This window comes from Salvia splendens, chromosome 13 (genome assembly GCF_004379255.2).
Source record: "Salvia splendens isolate huo1 chromosome 13, SspV2, whole genome shotgun sequence".
Taxonomy (NCBI): Eukaryota; Viridiplantae; Streptophyta; class Magnoliopsida; order Lamiales; family Lamiaceae; genus Salvia; species Salvia splendens.
In genome coordinates, this window is record NC_056044.1 from 1,359,174 (window position 1) to 1,377,022 (window position 17,849).

The 17,849-nt window shown below is 36.1% G+C and overlaps 3 protein-coding genes across 3 annotated transcripts; 1 reads left to right on the forward strand and 2 right to left on the reverse strand.

Moving 5' to 3' along the window:
* LOC121761127 (putative late blight resistance protein homolog R1A-10) lies at nt 1-3,378 on the reverse strand. The gene is made up of 2 exons (XM_042156723.1): nt 608-3,378; nt 1-132 (listed from the first exon to the last, which is right to left on the reverse strand). Exon 1 carries the CDS (start codon nt 3,304-3,306, stop codon nt 643-645), a length of 2,664 nt encoding a protein of 887 aa, XP_042012657.1. The 5' UTR covers nt 3,307-3,378; the 3' UTR covers nt 1-132; nt 608-642.
* Nucleotides 3,379-7,084: 3,706 nt separating this feature from the next.
* On the forward strand, nt 7,085-9,408 carry LOC121762905 (thioredoxin-like 4, chloroplastic). The gene is made up of 4 exons (XM_042158928.1): nt 7,085-7,171; nt 8,056-8,697; nt 8,845-8,898; nt 9,117-9,408. The coding sequence occupies exons 2-4, from the start codon at nt 8,227-8,229 to the stop codon at nt 9,249-9,251; spliced, it is 660 nt and encodes a 219-aa protein (XP_042014862.1). The 5' UTR covers nt 7,085-7,171; nt 8,056-8,226; the 3' UTR covers nt 9,252-9,408.
* A 1,353-nt stretch (nt 9,409-10,761) lies between these two features.
* On the reverse strand, nt 10,762-14,382 carry LOC121762805 (abscisic acid 8'-hydroxylase 4-like). Its single transcript, XM_042158812.1, has 9 exons — nt 14,136-14,382; nt 13,720-14,041; nt 13,465-13,614; nt 12,966-13,220; nt 12,797-12,886; nt 12,272-12,350; nt 12,031-12,137; nt 11,682-11,800; nt 10,762-11,134 (listed from the first exon to the last, which is right to left on the reverse strand). The coding sequence occupies exons 1-9, from the start codon at nt 14,330-14,332 to the stop codon at nt 10,993-10,995; spliced, it is 1,461 nt and encodes a 486-aa protein (XP_042014746.1). The 5' UTR covers nt 14,333-14,382; the 3' UTR covers nt 10,762-10,992.
* Nucleotides 14,383-17,849: the final 3,467 nt, after the last annotated feature.

Here is a 17,849-nt window from a genome sequence, read left to right on the forward strand (position 1 = left end):
CCTCAACAAAATCCAACAATTTGCTATCCTTAGATTCAGGAAACAACATAGTAATTCAATGAAAACAATGGGATAACGCGGCATATGACCCCTTCTGCTCTCTCATTTGCCTGCTTCTGCTACCTCAATTGCCTTAAAAATGACAAATTAATAACTATCACACATAAGCATATAATTGATAGCTTTGGTCTTGTGTTGGGTGTCCGAGATGTAGCAACACATAGAAAAATCTCCCTTCCCTCATTTTAGATGTCAAATTATCTTTCATAAACTAAGTAGTTAGAAAAGGAGCAGCCAACAACCTAAAACAAACATATTATTACAATACTCCTCCGGTTTCATAAAAATAGTGTACATTTTTATATTTTGATATGTCCCATAAAAGTAGTCTATTTCTATTTTTGATAACTTCTTTATATCTAATGAGATGGACATTTTCAATCATTTTTTCTTTCTATCTGTCTTAGTTTCCCACTTGTACATTAAAACTTGTATCATCCCAAAAGTCTCTATTTTTATGGTATGAAGGGAGTATAATAGCACAACAAAAATGCTAAAGTTTAAATTACAATTGCATGCATTGTAGTGAAGAAAGAAATGGACTTACATGGTTTGTGCAACTTATATGAAGTTGGAAGGCAGTCATGCTAACCAAGAAAAGGCGCAGTGAACTTTAAAGCCAGGTTTCATGGCCGAAGTGACGGCTGAGAGATTGCAATCAACTAATTCAATTACGGGAGTCGTGACAGTCGAGGGATCACGTTTCCAATCGAGTTTTCGTAACTTGTAGCAATGTCGTATGCTAAGGAGGTGAAGCCTTGGGAGGCTTCCATGTTGGACTCTCCATCGCACCAAATCAGTATCTTCAATTACAAGTTTCTTAAGGTTCAAAAAACATCCAAATTCGATATCCCACTTTGGGCCTTGAAAAGCATAATGAAATAACTCGAGGCTCTTAAGACTTGGTAACCTTGAACCAATGTCATTCATGTGCTTCCATGGGCACCCCAAGCCATTCAACTTCAGTATTGTCAAACTTGACGGGAACATTGAAAGAGGGACCGTAGACTTATACTTCATCTCAGGGTTCATGACAATATACGAAAGTACGTTCAACTTCTGGAGTTCTTCCGATATATAACCCAAGCCACTCAATGCATTATCATCACCATCGTCATCATATGGCTTCAAGTTCATTATAATCTCTAATTTCTTTAATTTAGAGATTCTTTTGAGAATTTCTCGGGTGCAACTCTTCGGACTCACACCAGAAATAGTGGAGAGATTTTCCAAAGTGGCATCAAAATTAGGGGTTGGTAGGTCTCTTCCCAAAACAGTAATTCGTTGCAACTCTTGCATGTCCCATATTTCCATTGGCATATATGACACAACTCCACGATGTTTAATGTACACATGTGGCTGGACGATCAAGCATTGAAGGTGAAAAAGGTTGGATATGGAAATAGGGAGCTCTTTGTTGTAAGATAGGGCAAGGTACTTTAAACAAACAAGTTTCAGAATTTCAAGTGGGATGTGGTAAAATCGGACCTTACAAGCATCTAGTACCTTGAGCAATTTGAAATCCATGTCCTCTATTGGCATTGGATATCGGTGGTAAGGACCAAAACAAAGGAGAGAACGGGTAGTGGATGCACAATCACTTTTTATTGAACCATACACTTGTTTGAAGGCAAATAACATGTTACTATGGGCACACAATCGGCGTTGGTCTTTTATATCATCATCGCCACAACTTTGTAAAACATGCAGAAACTTGATCCTACTACCTTCTTTCCTACACATGTGCTGCCAGCAAGAATGCACGCGAAACTCGTTTTTTGAAAACCATGATTTTGGGTTTATTTCGGTTAGAACAAGATGATACTGGTGATCAAGCTTCTCCCAACAGTCAGAAATAAAATCATTCAAAGTTTCTTTTCCAATCGGTTCAAGAAACCCCTCGGCAATAAACCGGTTCCACAGAGAGTCTGTTTCAATATCACTATATGGAGGAAAAGATCCCAAATAGAGAAAAAACATTTTTAGATACTGAGGTAAGTAGTTATAGCTTGGAAAAAGTACCTCTGATATTTGATTATATGCATCCACAAAGACTGAATTATGTTGTTTTTTGGCTACCTCAGTCCATAATTCTTGGATACTCTTGTTAAGCTCTTCTCGGTTTAGGAACACTTCAGTCATACTCTTGTTGGCTTTTGATAGGAGCTCTGCAACCGTGACTATCATAAGCGGAAGGCCTTCACATTTCTCTGCAATCTTCTTTCCCAATTCTTCAAGGTGAAGGGGGAAACCCTTTTCACCGAATACTTTTGCACCCAGTAATTTCTTACTTTCTTCGTCATCCAACAAGCATAATATACCCTTCGAAGTAGGATCCTCCAATTCTTCAAGTCTTTGTCTACTTGTAAGCAAGACTCGGACATTACTATCATCTATATACTTATCCAATACTCGTGTGTCCCATTCCCATACATCATCCATCACGATGAGACATTTCTTATCCTTCAATCTTTTCCCCAAAAGTCCAAGTAATTTCTCGTTGTCATCATCGTCTCCTTGGGTAACCATCTTGTTGTAAGAGGTAGGATCCACTTGAGCTAGAATGCATCGTAATATTTCATTGTATTCACACTTTCTGCCCACTCTCACCCATGCTCGAAGCCCGAAATGTCTCTTAATCGCCGGAGAGTCAAATACTTTCTTTGCAAAAGTGGTCTTTCCAACCCCTGCCATCCCAACAATTGATAACCACCCTCCATTTTCAGCAAGAAGAAGATCCCTGGCTTCTTCAAATTGAACAGTGTGTCCAATCATCTCTGAGCTGATTCTACCAAAATCAATTCTTGAGGAAATAGGCACACCTTCTTCTTCTGGCATATTCGAGAGATCAACATCGTACTCCTCCTCCATCACGGTCACCCTCTTGAGTAAGTAATCAACATAGTGTTTTAGACTCTGCAGATCAACAGAGAAAGATAAGTGATGTCTCTCACCACCTACTGAGCTTTCGAGTTGTGGAAGAATCTGTTGATACACATGAGTTTCTAGTAAATCCTCGAATTCCCATACGACCTCTTTCATTCGCTCGTCCAAATCATTCACCTTCGTCCTAATCTTGCTGTAGCCGGTGTCGTCCAATTTTAGCAGAACTTTCTGCAAGCGAACCATGGCATCGTAGGCGGGTTGTAAGATTTGTGGAGAGGGAGAAACTAGCAAAATGCGAGACGACTGCACAATGCACTGAATCGTATTCTTGAGAGAAATCGCTGCACTATAGGCAGCCATCACCAAACTGAAATATGAGTTATCAAGGAGGCTGCAATTGCTAAATTGATTTTGCTAATCACAATGTATTGCTTATCAACAAATATCATTTGTCTACTAGTGTTCAATCATTGAAATTAACAATCAGCATTTTTAATTACTTACAAAACTAATATAAGCCGGCAGAGGAGAATAATATTTTTCCATCTGTTAAGAGTGTCCACAGTGGTGGACAACAGCCACGGAACAGTTACACCACAGCCACAAAAACTTGTTCAGTCCAATAGACAGTCATGCCACAGCCACAAATTACATTATTTTATCAATTATTGATATATTTTAATTGGACTAGAACAAAATTAATTAGACAAAAATAAATAAAATGGAATGGAGTGAACAAAATAATTGGAAATAGATATTTTATAGAAATAAATTCAGAAAAAATAAAAATAAAAATAATAAAATTTACACTGCCGGCGGTCTGCAGTGGACCACCGCGCCGGTCGCCGGTAAACCGCCGCGGCACCACCACTGTGGACACTAATAGTACAAAACTAAAACTTTTAGATAAGTTAACAGCCACACACTGTTAAGAGATGAATCCCTTAATTGAATCGATTCGTCCAACACACAAGAAACGGATCCGAAATTGTCGAGCGCCCAATAGGTTTGGGTCGGCGACGATTTCCGATGACGAATGCTGAGCGCGAGATTGAGTCTCGTCGGCAGCGTTTGTAGAGTTTCTTGATGCACAATTCAATTGAGCCAATGTTTAATAATTTTCATATATTGATGGAATGAATAAAGTGATAACAATAACTCCTATTTATAATGCTACTGACTTAATGAACAAGAAAACAAAGATATAGAAAAAGATATACAAATCCCTAATATATCTAAACTAAATAATAATAGTATAAGACTCGTATCAACTCCCCCACGGTTTAAAATTCACCTTGTCCTCAAGGTGGGAACCACGAAGCAAAAAGGAGAGTTGAAATCAGAAGCTTCGGTGTGGCAACTCCTCCTGGATCAAACACACATCGAACAGCTGACCGTCTCCCTTCTTCACCTCCATAAAAAATCAACAAAGGTAGACTAATGTGGTCGTCCAAATTCAACGCTAAAATGGAAAGTTCTGCCACACAGTCATGAATGCTCAAACACGGCGTGTTATTTCGCAGAGGAATCAACCTTGGATCGACGTCGAGCGATGTTGAACGTTGATTCAGACTTGTAACATCACCAACATTCAAATCCTTATAGACACAAGCACTTTCGTGGAAAATAGTGTAATCGCCAATAGAACCATCCTCCTCTTTATCTTCTAGCAATGTCTCCTCCTTTTCACCAATCTTCTCATCATATACCCCAACGAGCACTTGCGGTGACTCATTGTCGTTCTTGACAATCCCTTTGTTCTTGACGAACTCTCCAGGGGACTCGTTGTTTGGAACATCAAGAGGAGCGCCATCATTGTGAACATCGATAATGTCATTGGGAACATCATCACCGAATACTATCGTGGGAGTATTATCAGTTTTCTCTTCGGCTAAATTCTCATCTTGAATGTTCTCCTCAAACTCCTCCTCATCATCCGCATAACATAGAATGCGTTGTTTACACACATGTCCCATCACCCATTTCTCGGGACAGTGCCAGCAGAGACCCAACCTAGACCGTTCTGACTTCTCCGCTTGGGAGACCCGTATTAGCGGCAGGCGTGGCTGCTCTGGAGTTTGACTGGTCACACGAGCGGGCTGACTGTACAGGTCCCGCGTTGGCTTTTCGGTGGAGTAGCGTGGCTGGTGGGAGGCGGGCTGGACTCGCGCTCTCACCTCCTCCCGAGGGCGAGGTCGGTCCCAGCACGTCTCCGAGCGTCGAGGCCGGTCAACGGTCGGGTAGCCGCGGTCCTCCTGTTGAGCCGGTGGGTCCCAGCACGTTGGGCGGTGCCGCTGTGTTGGGGTTGGCAGGTAGCGATCAAACCCTAATTGGGTCTGATGATCTCCGCGATCAGATAGGTGGCCACCCCTCTCGACGTAGCCACCGCGGTGTCGGGGCCAAGCGTCTTGCGCGCGATCGCGGTACCCGATGGGCTGGTATCTCAGCCGTGGGCGACGATCAGGTGGATCCAAGTGGTGTGAGACGTAGGGTGATTCTGGATCAGGCCACGACGGCGGACAGAGTACTTCCACCCGGCTGCTCGGAGGGTCCCAACTGGTTACACGGCGAGGTTGGGCCGGCTGGTAGGGACGGAATGGTTGTGTGGCCTGAGGGAAGTCGTATTGACGACGGCGATAGCCGACGTAGTCATATGACATGTTGACGGACTGAATCGTGGTTGCGGTAGAAATGGTGGTGATTTATTTGGGGATATGGATGAACGCAGACGGAGGATGCTGAGCTCTCAATGAAAGCACCAGTTGTTAAGAGATGAATCCCTTAATTGAATCGATTCGTCCAACACACAAGAAACGGATCCGAAATTGTCGAGCGCCCAATAGGTTTGGGTCGGCGACGATTTCCGATGACGAATGCTGAGCGCGAGATTGAGTCTCGTCGGCAGCGTTTGTAGAGTTTCTTGATGCACAATTCAATTGAGCCAATGTTTAATAATTTTCATATATTGATGGAATGAATAAAGTGATAACAATAACTCCTATTTATAATGCTACTGACTTAATGAACAAGAAAACAAAGATATAGAAAAAGATATACAAATCCCTAATATATCTAAACTAAATAATAATAGTATAAGACTCGTATCACACACAAACAGTCATTCAAACCCCAAACATTAAATTGGGTGAGAATGCGTAGATAAACAGTTACCATTGTTCCCACCATATTTTAAATATTCAAACCTAAACAAAAAGTAGCTCATTTTCATTTTCTTTACTCCACTTTTTTTTGCAGCCGATAGATATTTTCTAGTACTACGAGTACTATTATAAATAGAATCCATAATCAATATTCGAATCTATTTTTGTCATTTTATTCCATTCACAAAAATTATTTTTTTTTTCTATTTATTAAAACTTGAACACTGGTTTTATTATTTAGTTTATTATATGCATATATAAATTATTATTTGTCTCTTTCAATAATAGCAATGTGTCAGTCTGTAGTAAACAACTTTTCATTATAAAACTATATCGATATATCTGATCAAGTGAATTCAACATAATTATCTTATTTTAATTATATCAATTTTTACTATATGTTCATGCTTTACCAATTATGTATTAAAGTCGTATCAACTGAAAATATTTTGTTTTTATAGAATGGAGGGAGTATAATTTTGACAATTATACTCCATCTGATACATTTTCTTTTTTAAGCTTTTGCGTTCTAAATGAAATACTTATTTCTTAAAATAGAAACAACATTCTTACTATTTTTTCTATCTTGTATTACTTTATTATATTTCACTTAACTCATAAATAAAACTACATAATGCCAAATCAGAAATATTTCACTTAAAATGAGATGAAATAAGTGATAAGTTCATCTCGATATATATAGTGTTATTCCCACTCAAATAGCCATTTTCTAAAGTGATACTAGATTTAATGTGAAGTTATGAGTGGAATATAGAAAGAAGTTGTTAGTTGAATAATTTTAGGAAAAAATTTATTCTAAAAATTGAAAATGGTCATTTTAATTTAGACAAACAAAAATTGGAAAGATTGATAAGTTCATCTCGATATACTATCATAAAAAAGTTCAGAGGCCGCTTTGTAATTAAGAAAAGTGTAGGGACTATATTGTACAAGATGTAAAAGCTTTGAAGTAAGAAGAGCCACGAATGATAATGGCGCTTTTTTCTCTTATCCGAAACATTATTTTTTTTCGTCGCACGAAATCGAAAGGATACAACCTACTGGTAAGCTCACGTTTCCGAGTTTCTATTGATCTAATTTTGTGAAGTTTGTATGCTGATTCACGGTCTGCATTATCTATTTTCGCGTGTTTGTATAGTCACTGCTCATTAGCAATGAAGGGCTTTTTGATTTTTTTGATAAATCGATGCCGATATATTCCTGCTTTTTGTTAACTATTGCTTTAGTTTCGATTAATTTGAGTTTGTACTTATTCAAATTTGTCAATTTGAGCTACTAATTGCAATAAATTTATGAACTGAAATCTGAAACTAAGTTAATTAAGATCATTGGAAAGGCGCATTAGTTTGAAAATATGATGTAAAAGCTATGAAGGAAATGTTGAAAATTCCTTATAGTAGAGTCTAGTTACAAAAATCACTAGGGAAACTGCGTTTTGAGTCTAACGGAACGGCCTTTTCTATGTTCATGACTGATTGAAAGATCATAGGCAGCGAGAAAGTATAGTTCTGATGTATAAGATGATATGTAATGTTGGTACTGATATGTATGATGGTAGTCCAACTCTTGAATGGAAGTTATTTAAACAATACGATTTCGACAAACATAAACAGTTCGTGTTCATATTCAGTATTGTATAGCGAGATAAGACTCTTTATAAAGACCCTTTCTGAATGTTTATGCTAGTATGAAACAGTAACTCTGCTGTTGGTGTTACATCGAGAAAAAGTATTAATCTTTAGCATTCAGAGTGTCTCTAGATCTGTTAACTTCGTTCATTTTACATAAACATCCACAATAATAGTTGCAACATTGCAAATTTCAGACGAGTGCATCCGAGTCTCTTACGTCTCATATTGAGGCTTACATCATTTTTTCTGGCATTACCTTGTTCATTTGACGCACTTCATTGGATCTTTATTTACAGATTATCCACCGAGGCTTGCAATCATCTACAGTTGATGGTTGTTGTGTGGACAGTTAAAGCTTGCATTATGATCCTAAGCAGATTATGAAGCTTTGATCGGAAACTAGTTCCGTATTGTCTGGAATAGTGGTTTATTTCATTTTGCACTGATAGCTTTCAAAACCTGGATGTATGGTGCAGACTCTGTTAACATTTTCAGCTCCATTTAACTTTTTGAGAAAAATCAATGGACAAATCGATTTTGGTAGTTCCATGGCATATAGAAGCTTGTTTCGGGTCAAAGGTAACTCGGTTAATTTGAAGGCAATGCCCATATGCCAAACTGGGAATTCTTTACTTACTAGAAGGAACACTTCTTATACACATTCATCTAAGCTCAAGGGTGTGCTGGATAATAATGTCAAAGAATCATCTGTTGTTGATGATGATGATGAGCTCTGTCCAGTTGAATGTGTAAAAGAGTTTTATACTGATGAAGAATTCTTAATGATTCTTGAGAAGGCTAAGGAAACAAATGCATTAGTTGTTGTGGATTTTTATCGAACTTCCTGTGGAAGCTGCAAATACATCGAACAGGGCTTTGTAAAGATATGCAAGGGATCTGGTGATCAAGATGCGCCCGTTATTTTCCTGAAACACAATGTGAGTGTATTTACGATGCTTATCAACTTCTTGAACCTCCCCATAGTTTTGATTTTAAGAGTATCGCGTAAGATACCAATGCTTGTGCTTCTACCTAAAACAAGCTCTTTACAAGTTCCCTCTTCTTTCTTATGTCAATTACTTTAGGTAATTGATGAGTATGATGAACAATCCGAGGTTGCTGACCGTCTCCGAATCAAGGTAAGATGTTTCAGTAGTGGGAATTGGATATGAGTTTATATTTTTACATGAAAAGATAATATCTTCCTACCAATTTCACATTTAAGTCCAAAGTGAAACTGTTAAAATTTTAATGATGTTTGGAGCTCTTCCTATAGCAACCACACTGCATATCTATGATCGAAAAATTGCAGCTCGCATACGACCTACCATATCTAAAGTATGTTCATGTAATGCAGACGGTGCCACTTTTCCATTTCTACAAAAACGGTGTCCTACTTGAAGCGTTTGCAACCAGAGACAAGGAGAGAATACGCGACGCCATTCTCAAGTACACAGGTTCTGCTCCTCAAGAAGTCAATTCGATTTCGTGATGTTTATAGTATTTTTCTTGTATTACTACCATACGACTCTAGCGACGCTGGTGCATAGATTATTCAGTCGCTACATTTGTAACTTACTACATGTTGAAACTCGAATGAGCAGAACAAGTTACTGATATATAATGAGTTGTTAAACTCGATTGTATCATTGGAACACCAGATTAAAGCAAATATTACTGCTATATAACTCTCATGGACTGCTACTGATATCAATAATTGGTTTTAAGATGGAACCTCGTAAACTTCTATCATGGTATCAGAGCGGGTCGCTACTGTGTGCAGCAACTTTAATTGTAGTGAAGTAGATTTTTCAGATATGAGATTTAAGATTCAAGTAAAATCTGCTTTCTAATTTGGCATTGTTGTTATGTTTAATTGCTGTGTTCAGCACAAACCTGTCAATAAATTCTCATTCACAGCATGACTTTTCAAATGTTGTCTTTCATTTTTATTTTTGGCAATTACAACACTCACAGATTTTTTTGTTAGTGACATATCCACAATGGTTTTTAGTTTGGATTGGACTTTTTTTAATCAGGTTGGACTAACATTTTTTTTCCAGACTAAAATATATTGTTGTAACAGTTTAAGTTCCAATCCACAGTCATGAAAGAAATTTACAGGATTCCACTTTAAAACCAATTAGTGATAAGGGAAGTAGCCCATGAGATGCATATAGTGGTATCAGTTTTCTTTTACTACAAATGAAATAAACAAATATCTCACTTTGATGTAAAGTATTAACTAGAATCATTAAATTAGTCTCATGGATTACTCCACTTGTTACCAATTAATTTTAAGATCGAACCATGGATTCGGACATCATACCTTTCACATCCTAGTGACATAGTAACATCTTACCAAAGTATTAAAAAACAAGAATATATGACAAAAATGTTAGAACGGAGTGGCCTGAATCCTGAGATAATAGTAAGGAAAAGTAGTTCATATCTTTGTGAGTATGCTCTCCAGCTGAGAGTGGGGCTACTAGACAACAATGTCTCACACAACACCTGGTTCACTCTAAGCCTCTCATTGAAAAAAAAAAAGACCACTTTATGTAAGAACAAAAATGGTCTCAACACTTGGCCTCAAGCATGTGGAACATAATCCCATCATCACCAATCAAAAACATATTACAATCCATTAAAGAATTTCTCTTTTTATAACAAAAGGGTGTAACCCCATTTCTTTTATTCCCCTCCCCTTTTTGTTTCTATCTCACATCAAAGTCAATAAGCAAAAGCTAAAATAGAATTAATAACCATCAAATTTAATTAAATTCTGGTTAGTATCATAAAATTTAATCTCGGAACATTAAATCACAATGTTTCAAATTTTTTCTAATGTCTCATCCATCCACAAATTGTCGTCATTTTGAACATCATCAAAAGACGACATTTTGTACATAGATGAGATGATTGAAAAAAATTGAAACTGATTTCAAATTTCATACGACTGAAAAGATCTGACCAAACTTTTTGATTTAAATGACTATATATACTATTAAAATTGAATACTAATTTCATTTCTAATAAATAGCTAGTACATACAATTCTTGCATGCTAGCTGCAATTGATGCAGTTTTGCAAACTAGAATTTGAACATTAAAAGAAAAAACTAGAGGGAGGTATCTTTATACCTCCCTCTCCAACATAGATGCAAATGAGATTAGAAAACAAAAAAAAAGGCAACACTAATAATTAATGTGATGAAGAAATGTGACAATATTTTATGGTGATGTGATGAGAGATTGTTTGGTCCATTGATCTTCTTCATCATCTTCTTCTCTCCAAAATCTGGCTGGGAGTCCATGCAAAGGAATTGGAAATGGTCCAAACTGAATCCCACTTTCAGATTCCACCAATTCATACCTACAACAACACAATCCAAAAATCATGAGAAACACTAGCCATAAAAGAAAATATCATGCACCACTTACTAAAGTGGTCCCTCTCTCACTCCAATCATGTACTTGACTCGACTCGATTCCTATGATATTCTTACACATAGGCTTAGGACAGATATAACATGGGATTCTTTCCACAGTGAGTGCTTTCCCACTTGCTTGGTTCTTTTTTTTTCCATTTGTGGATATCTTCTCTAGGTTTAAGTCATCTATTAGAAAGCAATATCAATTCATTTACATCACCTCATTTTAGATCTATCCAATTAATAGGATACTGCACTGAACGTATAAAGTACCGTATTCGCCATCAACATTAGTTGTACAAGAAAATATTGAATTTTTGTACTAAACTGTAACAAAATTGTCTTCTTGAAATCTCGATACAAAATCAAGATATACAATCTCATCAGTAATTTTTCCGCATTCGCCCCTAACTGAATCCATTATTAGGAGGCACAAACATGTGCACTAAAGTGATTAAAATGGGACAATTGATGTGAATACATATATACCTGAATTGAGAAGCTAGGTGGTGCACCAAAATGAGCATTTGTAGCTTAGCAAGTTCGTTACCGGGACAAGAGTGAACTCCACCTCCGAAAGGGAAAAACGTGTTTGGTTTTGGTGAATCCTACAATTTCATGCACACATTTAACGTTGCCAATCAATCATGTCTCAATACACAAGTACACACCACTAATAGTGGATGTCTTGTAATGTAGAAAATTCAACATGGCATATGAATAAACAAGAATATCTTGGGAATCTTGTGAATAATTATTTAGCTTGCTTTAAAATGTGTTTTTTGTGTTTCACTTTTTAATGCACTAGATGTGATAAAAGTAATGTATATATATGTACCTCAAATCTTGTTGGATCAAACTTTTGAGGGTCGGCAAAGAATTCTGGATTGTGATGAATATTCCTAAACAAAGGCATGACTTTCCATCCTTTTGGAATTAGACATCCTGAAGAAATACCAAATTTATGTGTGAATTTGGTTACTAAAATATCGTATTTTCTCGTCAATTAGACTAATAAAATGGAGTTTAACGACAGATTTTCGTGTTGGAAAATCTCGAAAATTTGTCGCGAATTGCACCTTTGTATTCTACATCAGTGACCGCCTCTCTGAAAGTGAAAGAAATAATGCTTGCCATTCTCAAGGTTTCCATGATCACCTGAAATATTTTAAAAATCAGATCATTCCAAACATACATCCAATCCTCAAATTGATGTGTATTATGAAAATTAATAAATTACAATATGATAAAATCCACCAACAATATTATATACATGTGATGCATGTATATATACTACTACACGAATTTAGTTATTTCATGTAAATACACGAGCTTTCAACGTTTTTTGGTTTTTTTCCCAAACCATCTTTTAATCCAAATACACGAACTTACTAGTGTTCTAATTCTTCCCCTGGCGGGAAATCAAATTAGAATTTACACATAATATATTACTATAGCGTGTCAACATCCCAGTGCTGACACGCCATAGCTGATGTATTTACAAGCAAATAAGCCTAGTAAAAACCAGTGTTGTTTTCTTGCATGCAATTAAAAAACCTAAATTAAGTCATTATCTTAATTAAGACAACAATAAATGTAAAAACCTTGTTAGTTAAGGGCATGTTTCTTGTCTGATTCCACGTCAAAGGACTCTCTCCTTCGCCGTTGGCTTCGTATATCGCCTTCTGCTCTGCCTGCATGCCATTTTCCAACCAATCAATACACACACAAACACACACACACACACAGAGATCTAAAGAGAGAAATACAGACCTTGACAGCCTGAAGAAGCTTGGGATTATCATGGAGGTATTTAACCAGCCACGTCATGGCGCTGGCGGTTGTATCTTGCGCAGCAAACAGAACTCCGATTACGTTATCACCGATCTGTTCATCACTCAGAGCTCCGCCATTATCGTCTTTAGAGCTCAGCAGACAGCTCAACAAATCCTTCTCACTCTCAACCACCTTTTTCTCCCTTCTCTCTCTGCTTATCTCACCGATAATCTCGCTCAGCTTCTTCCTCGCCTTCACAATTATCGCGAAAACAAACAATAATTTTGAGCCATTTAATCGCGAAGATCTAGTGTGGATGCATTTCTTACTGCAGGTTCGTTTCAAGGGGTAAAATTTTTATTTAGTTTTATTTTTTAGTAAGTTAATTTCACTGTGAATGCAATGACTTTATATTACAGTATTTTTAGTTAATTATTACGATAAAAAAAATTTCCATTAAGTTACGCTATGTATATGCAAATTTTGATTTATATACCTTCATGGCCTTTCTATATGTGGATCCTGGCAAATTTGTTGGGAAAGAATTGTAGCCTCTCTCAACTTCACCATAATTTTTCTTCAACTCCTGTTTGTAGCCAAGCTCGAGGTGTCCGAAAACGGCTAGGATGCCGACTTCGAACGACAGCTGTAGGTAGCCAGGTGTCGCAAGGTGAGCTCAACAAGAACAAAACAGAAATCTCGTGTAAAACAGAAAGATATTATTAATTATTATATGTATGAAGGAAAAGACCTTTTTCATCTCATTGTAAGTGTTGACTACTCCACCGTCGGCCCATGAGCGCAATGCTGCAACCACGGCCGCCTGGACTCCCGGGACGAGCCTGCGGAGCGACTCCGGGTACAGCCCGGCCCGAACGAGCTTCCTCAGCCGGAGATGGTAGTCGCCCTGGTGGAAGAAAAGGGCCTCCGGCCCAATTAAGGCCTCCTTGCTCTTTGGGAAAGTGGGCTTGAACAAATGGGCTTGAGTTAATAGGACAAACCGGGCCGCATCCGGGCCCGCTAGCATCACACTAGGGTAACCTAGAATGTGAGTCTTGAAGATTTCTCCATACCTGAAAAAAAATTAAATAATTTAATTATTTTTATATTTTGTTATTTTTATATATTAGCCGAATGTACGTGCATCGAGAAAAAGATCGGTCGCACCTTTTGTGTCGGGTGGAGAGGAAGATGTTTGGATCTTGGGAGTAGAGACGGAGGGTTTCGCCGATGAAGGGCCAGCCCATTGAGCCCGGTGGGAGTTTAGTCTTGCCGGCATTGCGTCTTATTTTAACGTATACTGATGAAATGAAATACGAGACGATGACGAGCAAGATAGGGAGAAAGATGGAACAATTGTCCATATCTTTCTCTTGAGGTATTGAGATATATTAGTGACTAAGGTCATGTGAATGGTTGATGGGTATTTATAGGCGGGAGAAGGTTGTGAACTTAAAAAAAAAGGTGGCTAAAAAAGTGAACTTTTTTTATTAAGAAAATAATAAATATTTTATGTATATCGTTTTCCTTTTATCTTTGATTTCATTTTACAAATTAGATTTTCTATCACAATATGTAGGGACGTTTTTATTGCATTTATAGAAATTGGTATTATAACATGGAATAAAAAAATGGTTGAATTTTTTTTACCATCGGCAAGAGTTTAATATGCTAGACAAGATTCTGATCTTCTATTGTATGAATAAAAAATTATGGTCTTCCTATATTGTCGATATATCTAATCAATTATAATAATATAATGATTGATAATGATTTCTCATTTGAAACAAATTCACATCGTCATTAAAAAAAATAAAAAGATGCTTTAATAATTTCTGAAGTATTATTAGCTTACAATATCCGAATATAAAGTGAAACTTTGAACTAAGCAATATAATCACAAATGTAATTTACATAATTAATTCATGCTTTAATTTAATGTACACAACACACATCACATTGATTTGCATCGTTAACCTCTTCCCTAGCTATGTGACACATATTGATATAATCATTCCAAAACTTTATAAGCCATAACACGTTTAAAGCTTGTGTCTACCATTAGCATACCAAAGAATTGCGTTTGAGATATATTTGTGTGTTCATATTTGGAAATTTTCATAGCTTTCAAAATTCAAAATCATTACAAATATAATTATGTTATATATAGTGGAATCTACGTACAATAATATTTTCATATAACGTGTCAAGCTCTGCATCTCATTGTTTTTGAGTTGCCCAACATGTCACCCACCTCACGTGCCACAAAATCTTCCAAGATACTCGGGTTAAGGCTCTGTTTGGCTCTTGGTTTACTCTTTTCAAACTTTCAAAACAAAACATATTCAGCTAAATATTTAATTTTGTCCATCATTTGGAATTTTTATTACGTTTCCATACTCACTTACAAATATCTCGCAATATTTTTTTTCATAAAGTTGCCTCTAGATTTTCGATTGGCATGAGGTTCTGATAGTAGTACATTGCAAGCGTGAGGATCTGACAGTAGTGTTGTATATAGGTGCAACGAGTCTGAGGGTCTGTTGCTCAAGTCTAGTTAGTGAAATGTAGTACAATGTTGCTCAAGTCCACTTGAGACCTAATTATATTATATGATGTAATATGATTGTTAGTAGTAAAGAGTTGGGCATATTTGCACTTTGGTGTATAATTAATTTGAGTTGAGTCAAATCAAGATATTAAGAATAACTACTTTACCATATCTTGTGAGATTATTCAAAATATTAAGAGTCATGAGTTGTCAGTAAGGATTGGTTATCTTCAATAATTAGTAGTTGAAGTAACTAATGTTAGACTTAAAATAAATCCATCTTAAGAATTTAAGTGGATATGATTAGCTAAATTTAAGTTGTAGGATGGAGTATGCAATTCGAATAAACCAATCTCAAAAATGTAACAACATATGGTCAAGATCACATTTGATATCGCATATGCAGTCTTATATCCACACAATATTCACATAATGATGAGAAATTTACTTGAAATTGGATTCTCAATAAATTTTTCCATGACAATGATCACTCAGGAAATGTTTGGCCCAAGATGTGTCCATTTTTAAGATGCTTATGGCACTCACAATGGTGCACTTTATTGGTTCGGACATAAGAGTAACCACAATAGGACCGCCGCAGCGGCCGCGTGTTGCGAATGATTTTAGTATTTTAATTCAATTATTTTAAAATTATTGTTTGATTATATAAAGTTTTAATTCAATTATTTTATTTTAAAATTTTAATTATGTATTTCAATAAAACGATGAATTAAAAAAATTAGTAAGATGATAACTAATGTAGGTATGATATAATTTGTGGCCTAATTGTTGTGGGTGTTTGGGTCTTGACCAAATAAGTTGTTGTGACAATTGAGTTATTATGAGTATCCGGATTATTACGAGTATCCATAGTAAATTTTGTTATTGTTAAATTTTTTATCAAAAAAATTTTAAAACTAGTAGGAGTAAAATTTTTGAGTCTGAGATAACTTCCAATTTTATTCTTTCAAATGTTAGATTATTTGATAAATTTAAAATGTTTCGTAATTAAGTACATTCAGAGGAAGACGAAATTTGGAAAAAAATTGACAAAATAGTAGATATGCACAAACCATAAAAGCTGCCACTTAGATTCATATAAGTACAAATTATGATAGATTTTGAATACGTGTAATTCATTCACTTTAGAATGACATATTGTCTCTGAGATTTCATCTAATCTTCATCGATTCTCAAGCTATGCTATAAGATATAGCCTATATAGGCTAAAGTTGTCATTTGAATGTTCACTGTCCTCCCTCCGTCCCCCAAAATTTATCACATATTTTCATTTATGTCCATCTCTAAAAATTTATCACCTTTCACTTTTACTATTTTCTCAGTAGACCCTACATTCACTAACTTATTCACACTCATATTTTATTATAAAACTAATACTCCCTCCGTCCCGCACTACTCGCACCTTTTCTTTTGGGCACGGAGATTAAGGAATGAGTGATAGACAAAGTCAACCATTACTGCTGTAGATATAAATTGTTACTAAAAATGGAAAGAGTGCAAATAACTTGGGACGCTCAGAAAGGAAATAAGTGCAAGTAGTGCGGGACGGAGGGAGTATATAAAAATATGACTCACGTTCCACTAACTTTTTCAACAACTTTCTATTACATTTCTTAAAATCTGTGTCGAGTTAAATGGTGACGAATTTCGGGGACGGAGGGAGTATCACTCATATGATTCTATTCGAGATTTAAACGTTTTTATTTTATCGAAATGGATTTTGCATGATTGTTTTTTAATTGAAGATTATCAAGTTTTTTAATTTTCTTGATGGATTTTGGTTTAGTGACATTACTTGAACAAGTTTAAGTGATGGGAAATTGAGTGATGCATGTGTTATCAAAAAGAAGAAATGTTTAATTACTAATAATAGGTTATTTGGTAGATTAAGAAAGATAGTTTCTAGTAGTATAAAATTAAATGCAACATTATTATTATTCTTATTGAAGTTATATTATACTCCATTAAGTTATCAATATTGTAGTTTGTGTGGATTAAGAGTGATTATCCCCATTATTAGTTATTGAATTTGAAATAAAAATTGTGAATTTATCATGGCCGGAAATTTGAGTAATTATTTCACTATAGTTTCCTTGTCATTGATTTTTTGTAATTCAAGCTAGAACTTGATTACTATACTTGGCTCTATTTTGAAATATTTTTGAAAGTTGATCGATTGAAGAGAATATCCGATCGAGGTGAAATTCCAATAAAGATGCACCTAGTTAAAGTCAATCATTCTTGATGATTTAAAAACTTTCCACAATTAGATTATTCAACTACGCATTGTCCCTAATATACCGTACACA

What these genes read in the sequence shown, in the direction of transcription:
- LOC121761127 (XM_042156723.1), bottom strand. Translation starts at nt 3,306, where the DNA reads ATGGCTGCCTATAGTGCAGCGATTTCTCTCAAGAATACGATTCAGTGC.
- LOC121762905 (XM_042158928.1), top strand. Translation starts at nt 8,227, where the DNA reads ATGGTGCAGACTCTGTTAACATTTTCAGCTCCATTTAACTTTTTGAGA. An exon ending in TTATTTTCCTGAAACACAAT is followed by an intron (nt 8,698 to 8,844) that starts GTGAGTGTATTT and finishes CAATTACTTTAG; the next exon opens with GTAATTGATGAGTATGATGA. An exon ending in CTGACCGTCTCCGAATCAAG is followed by an intron (nt 8,899 to 9,116) that starts GTAAGATGTTTC and finishes CATGTAATGCAG; the next exon opens with ACGGTGCCACTTTTCCATTT.
- LOC121762805 (XM_042158812.1), bottom strand. Translation starts at nt 14,332, where the DNA reads ATGGACAATTGTTCCATCTTTCTCCCTATCTTGCTCGTCATCGTCTCG. An exon ending in CTTACAATGAGATGAAAAAG is followed by an intron (nt 13,615 to 13,719) that starts GTCTTTTCCTTC and finishes GGCTACCTACAG; the next exon opens with CTGTCGTTCGAAGTCGGCAT. An exon ending in TTGATCCAACAAGATTTGAG is followed by an intron (nt 11,801 to 12,030) that starts GTACATATATAT and finishes ATGAAATTGTAG; the next exon opens with GATTCACCAAAACCAAACAC.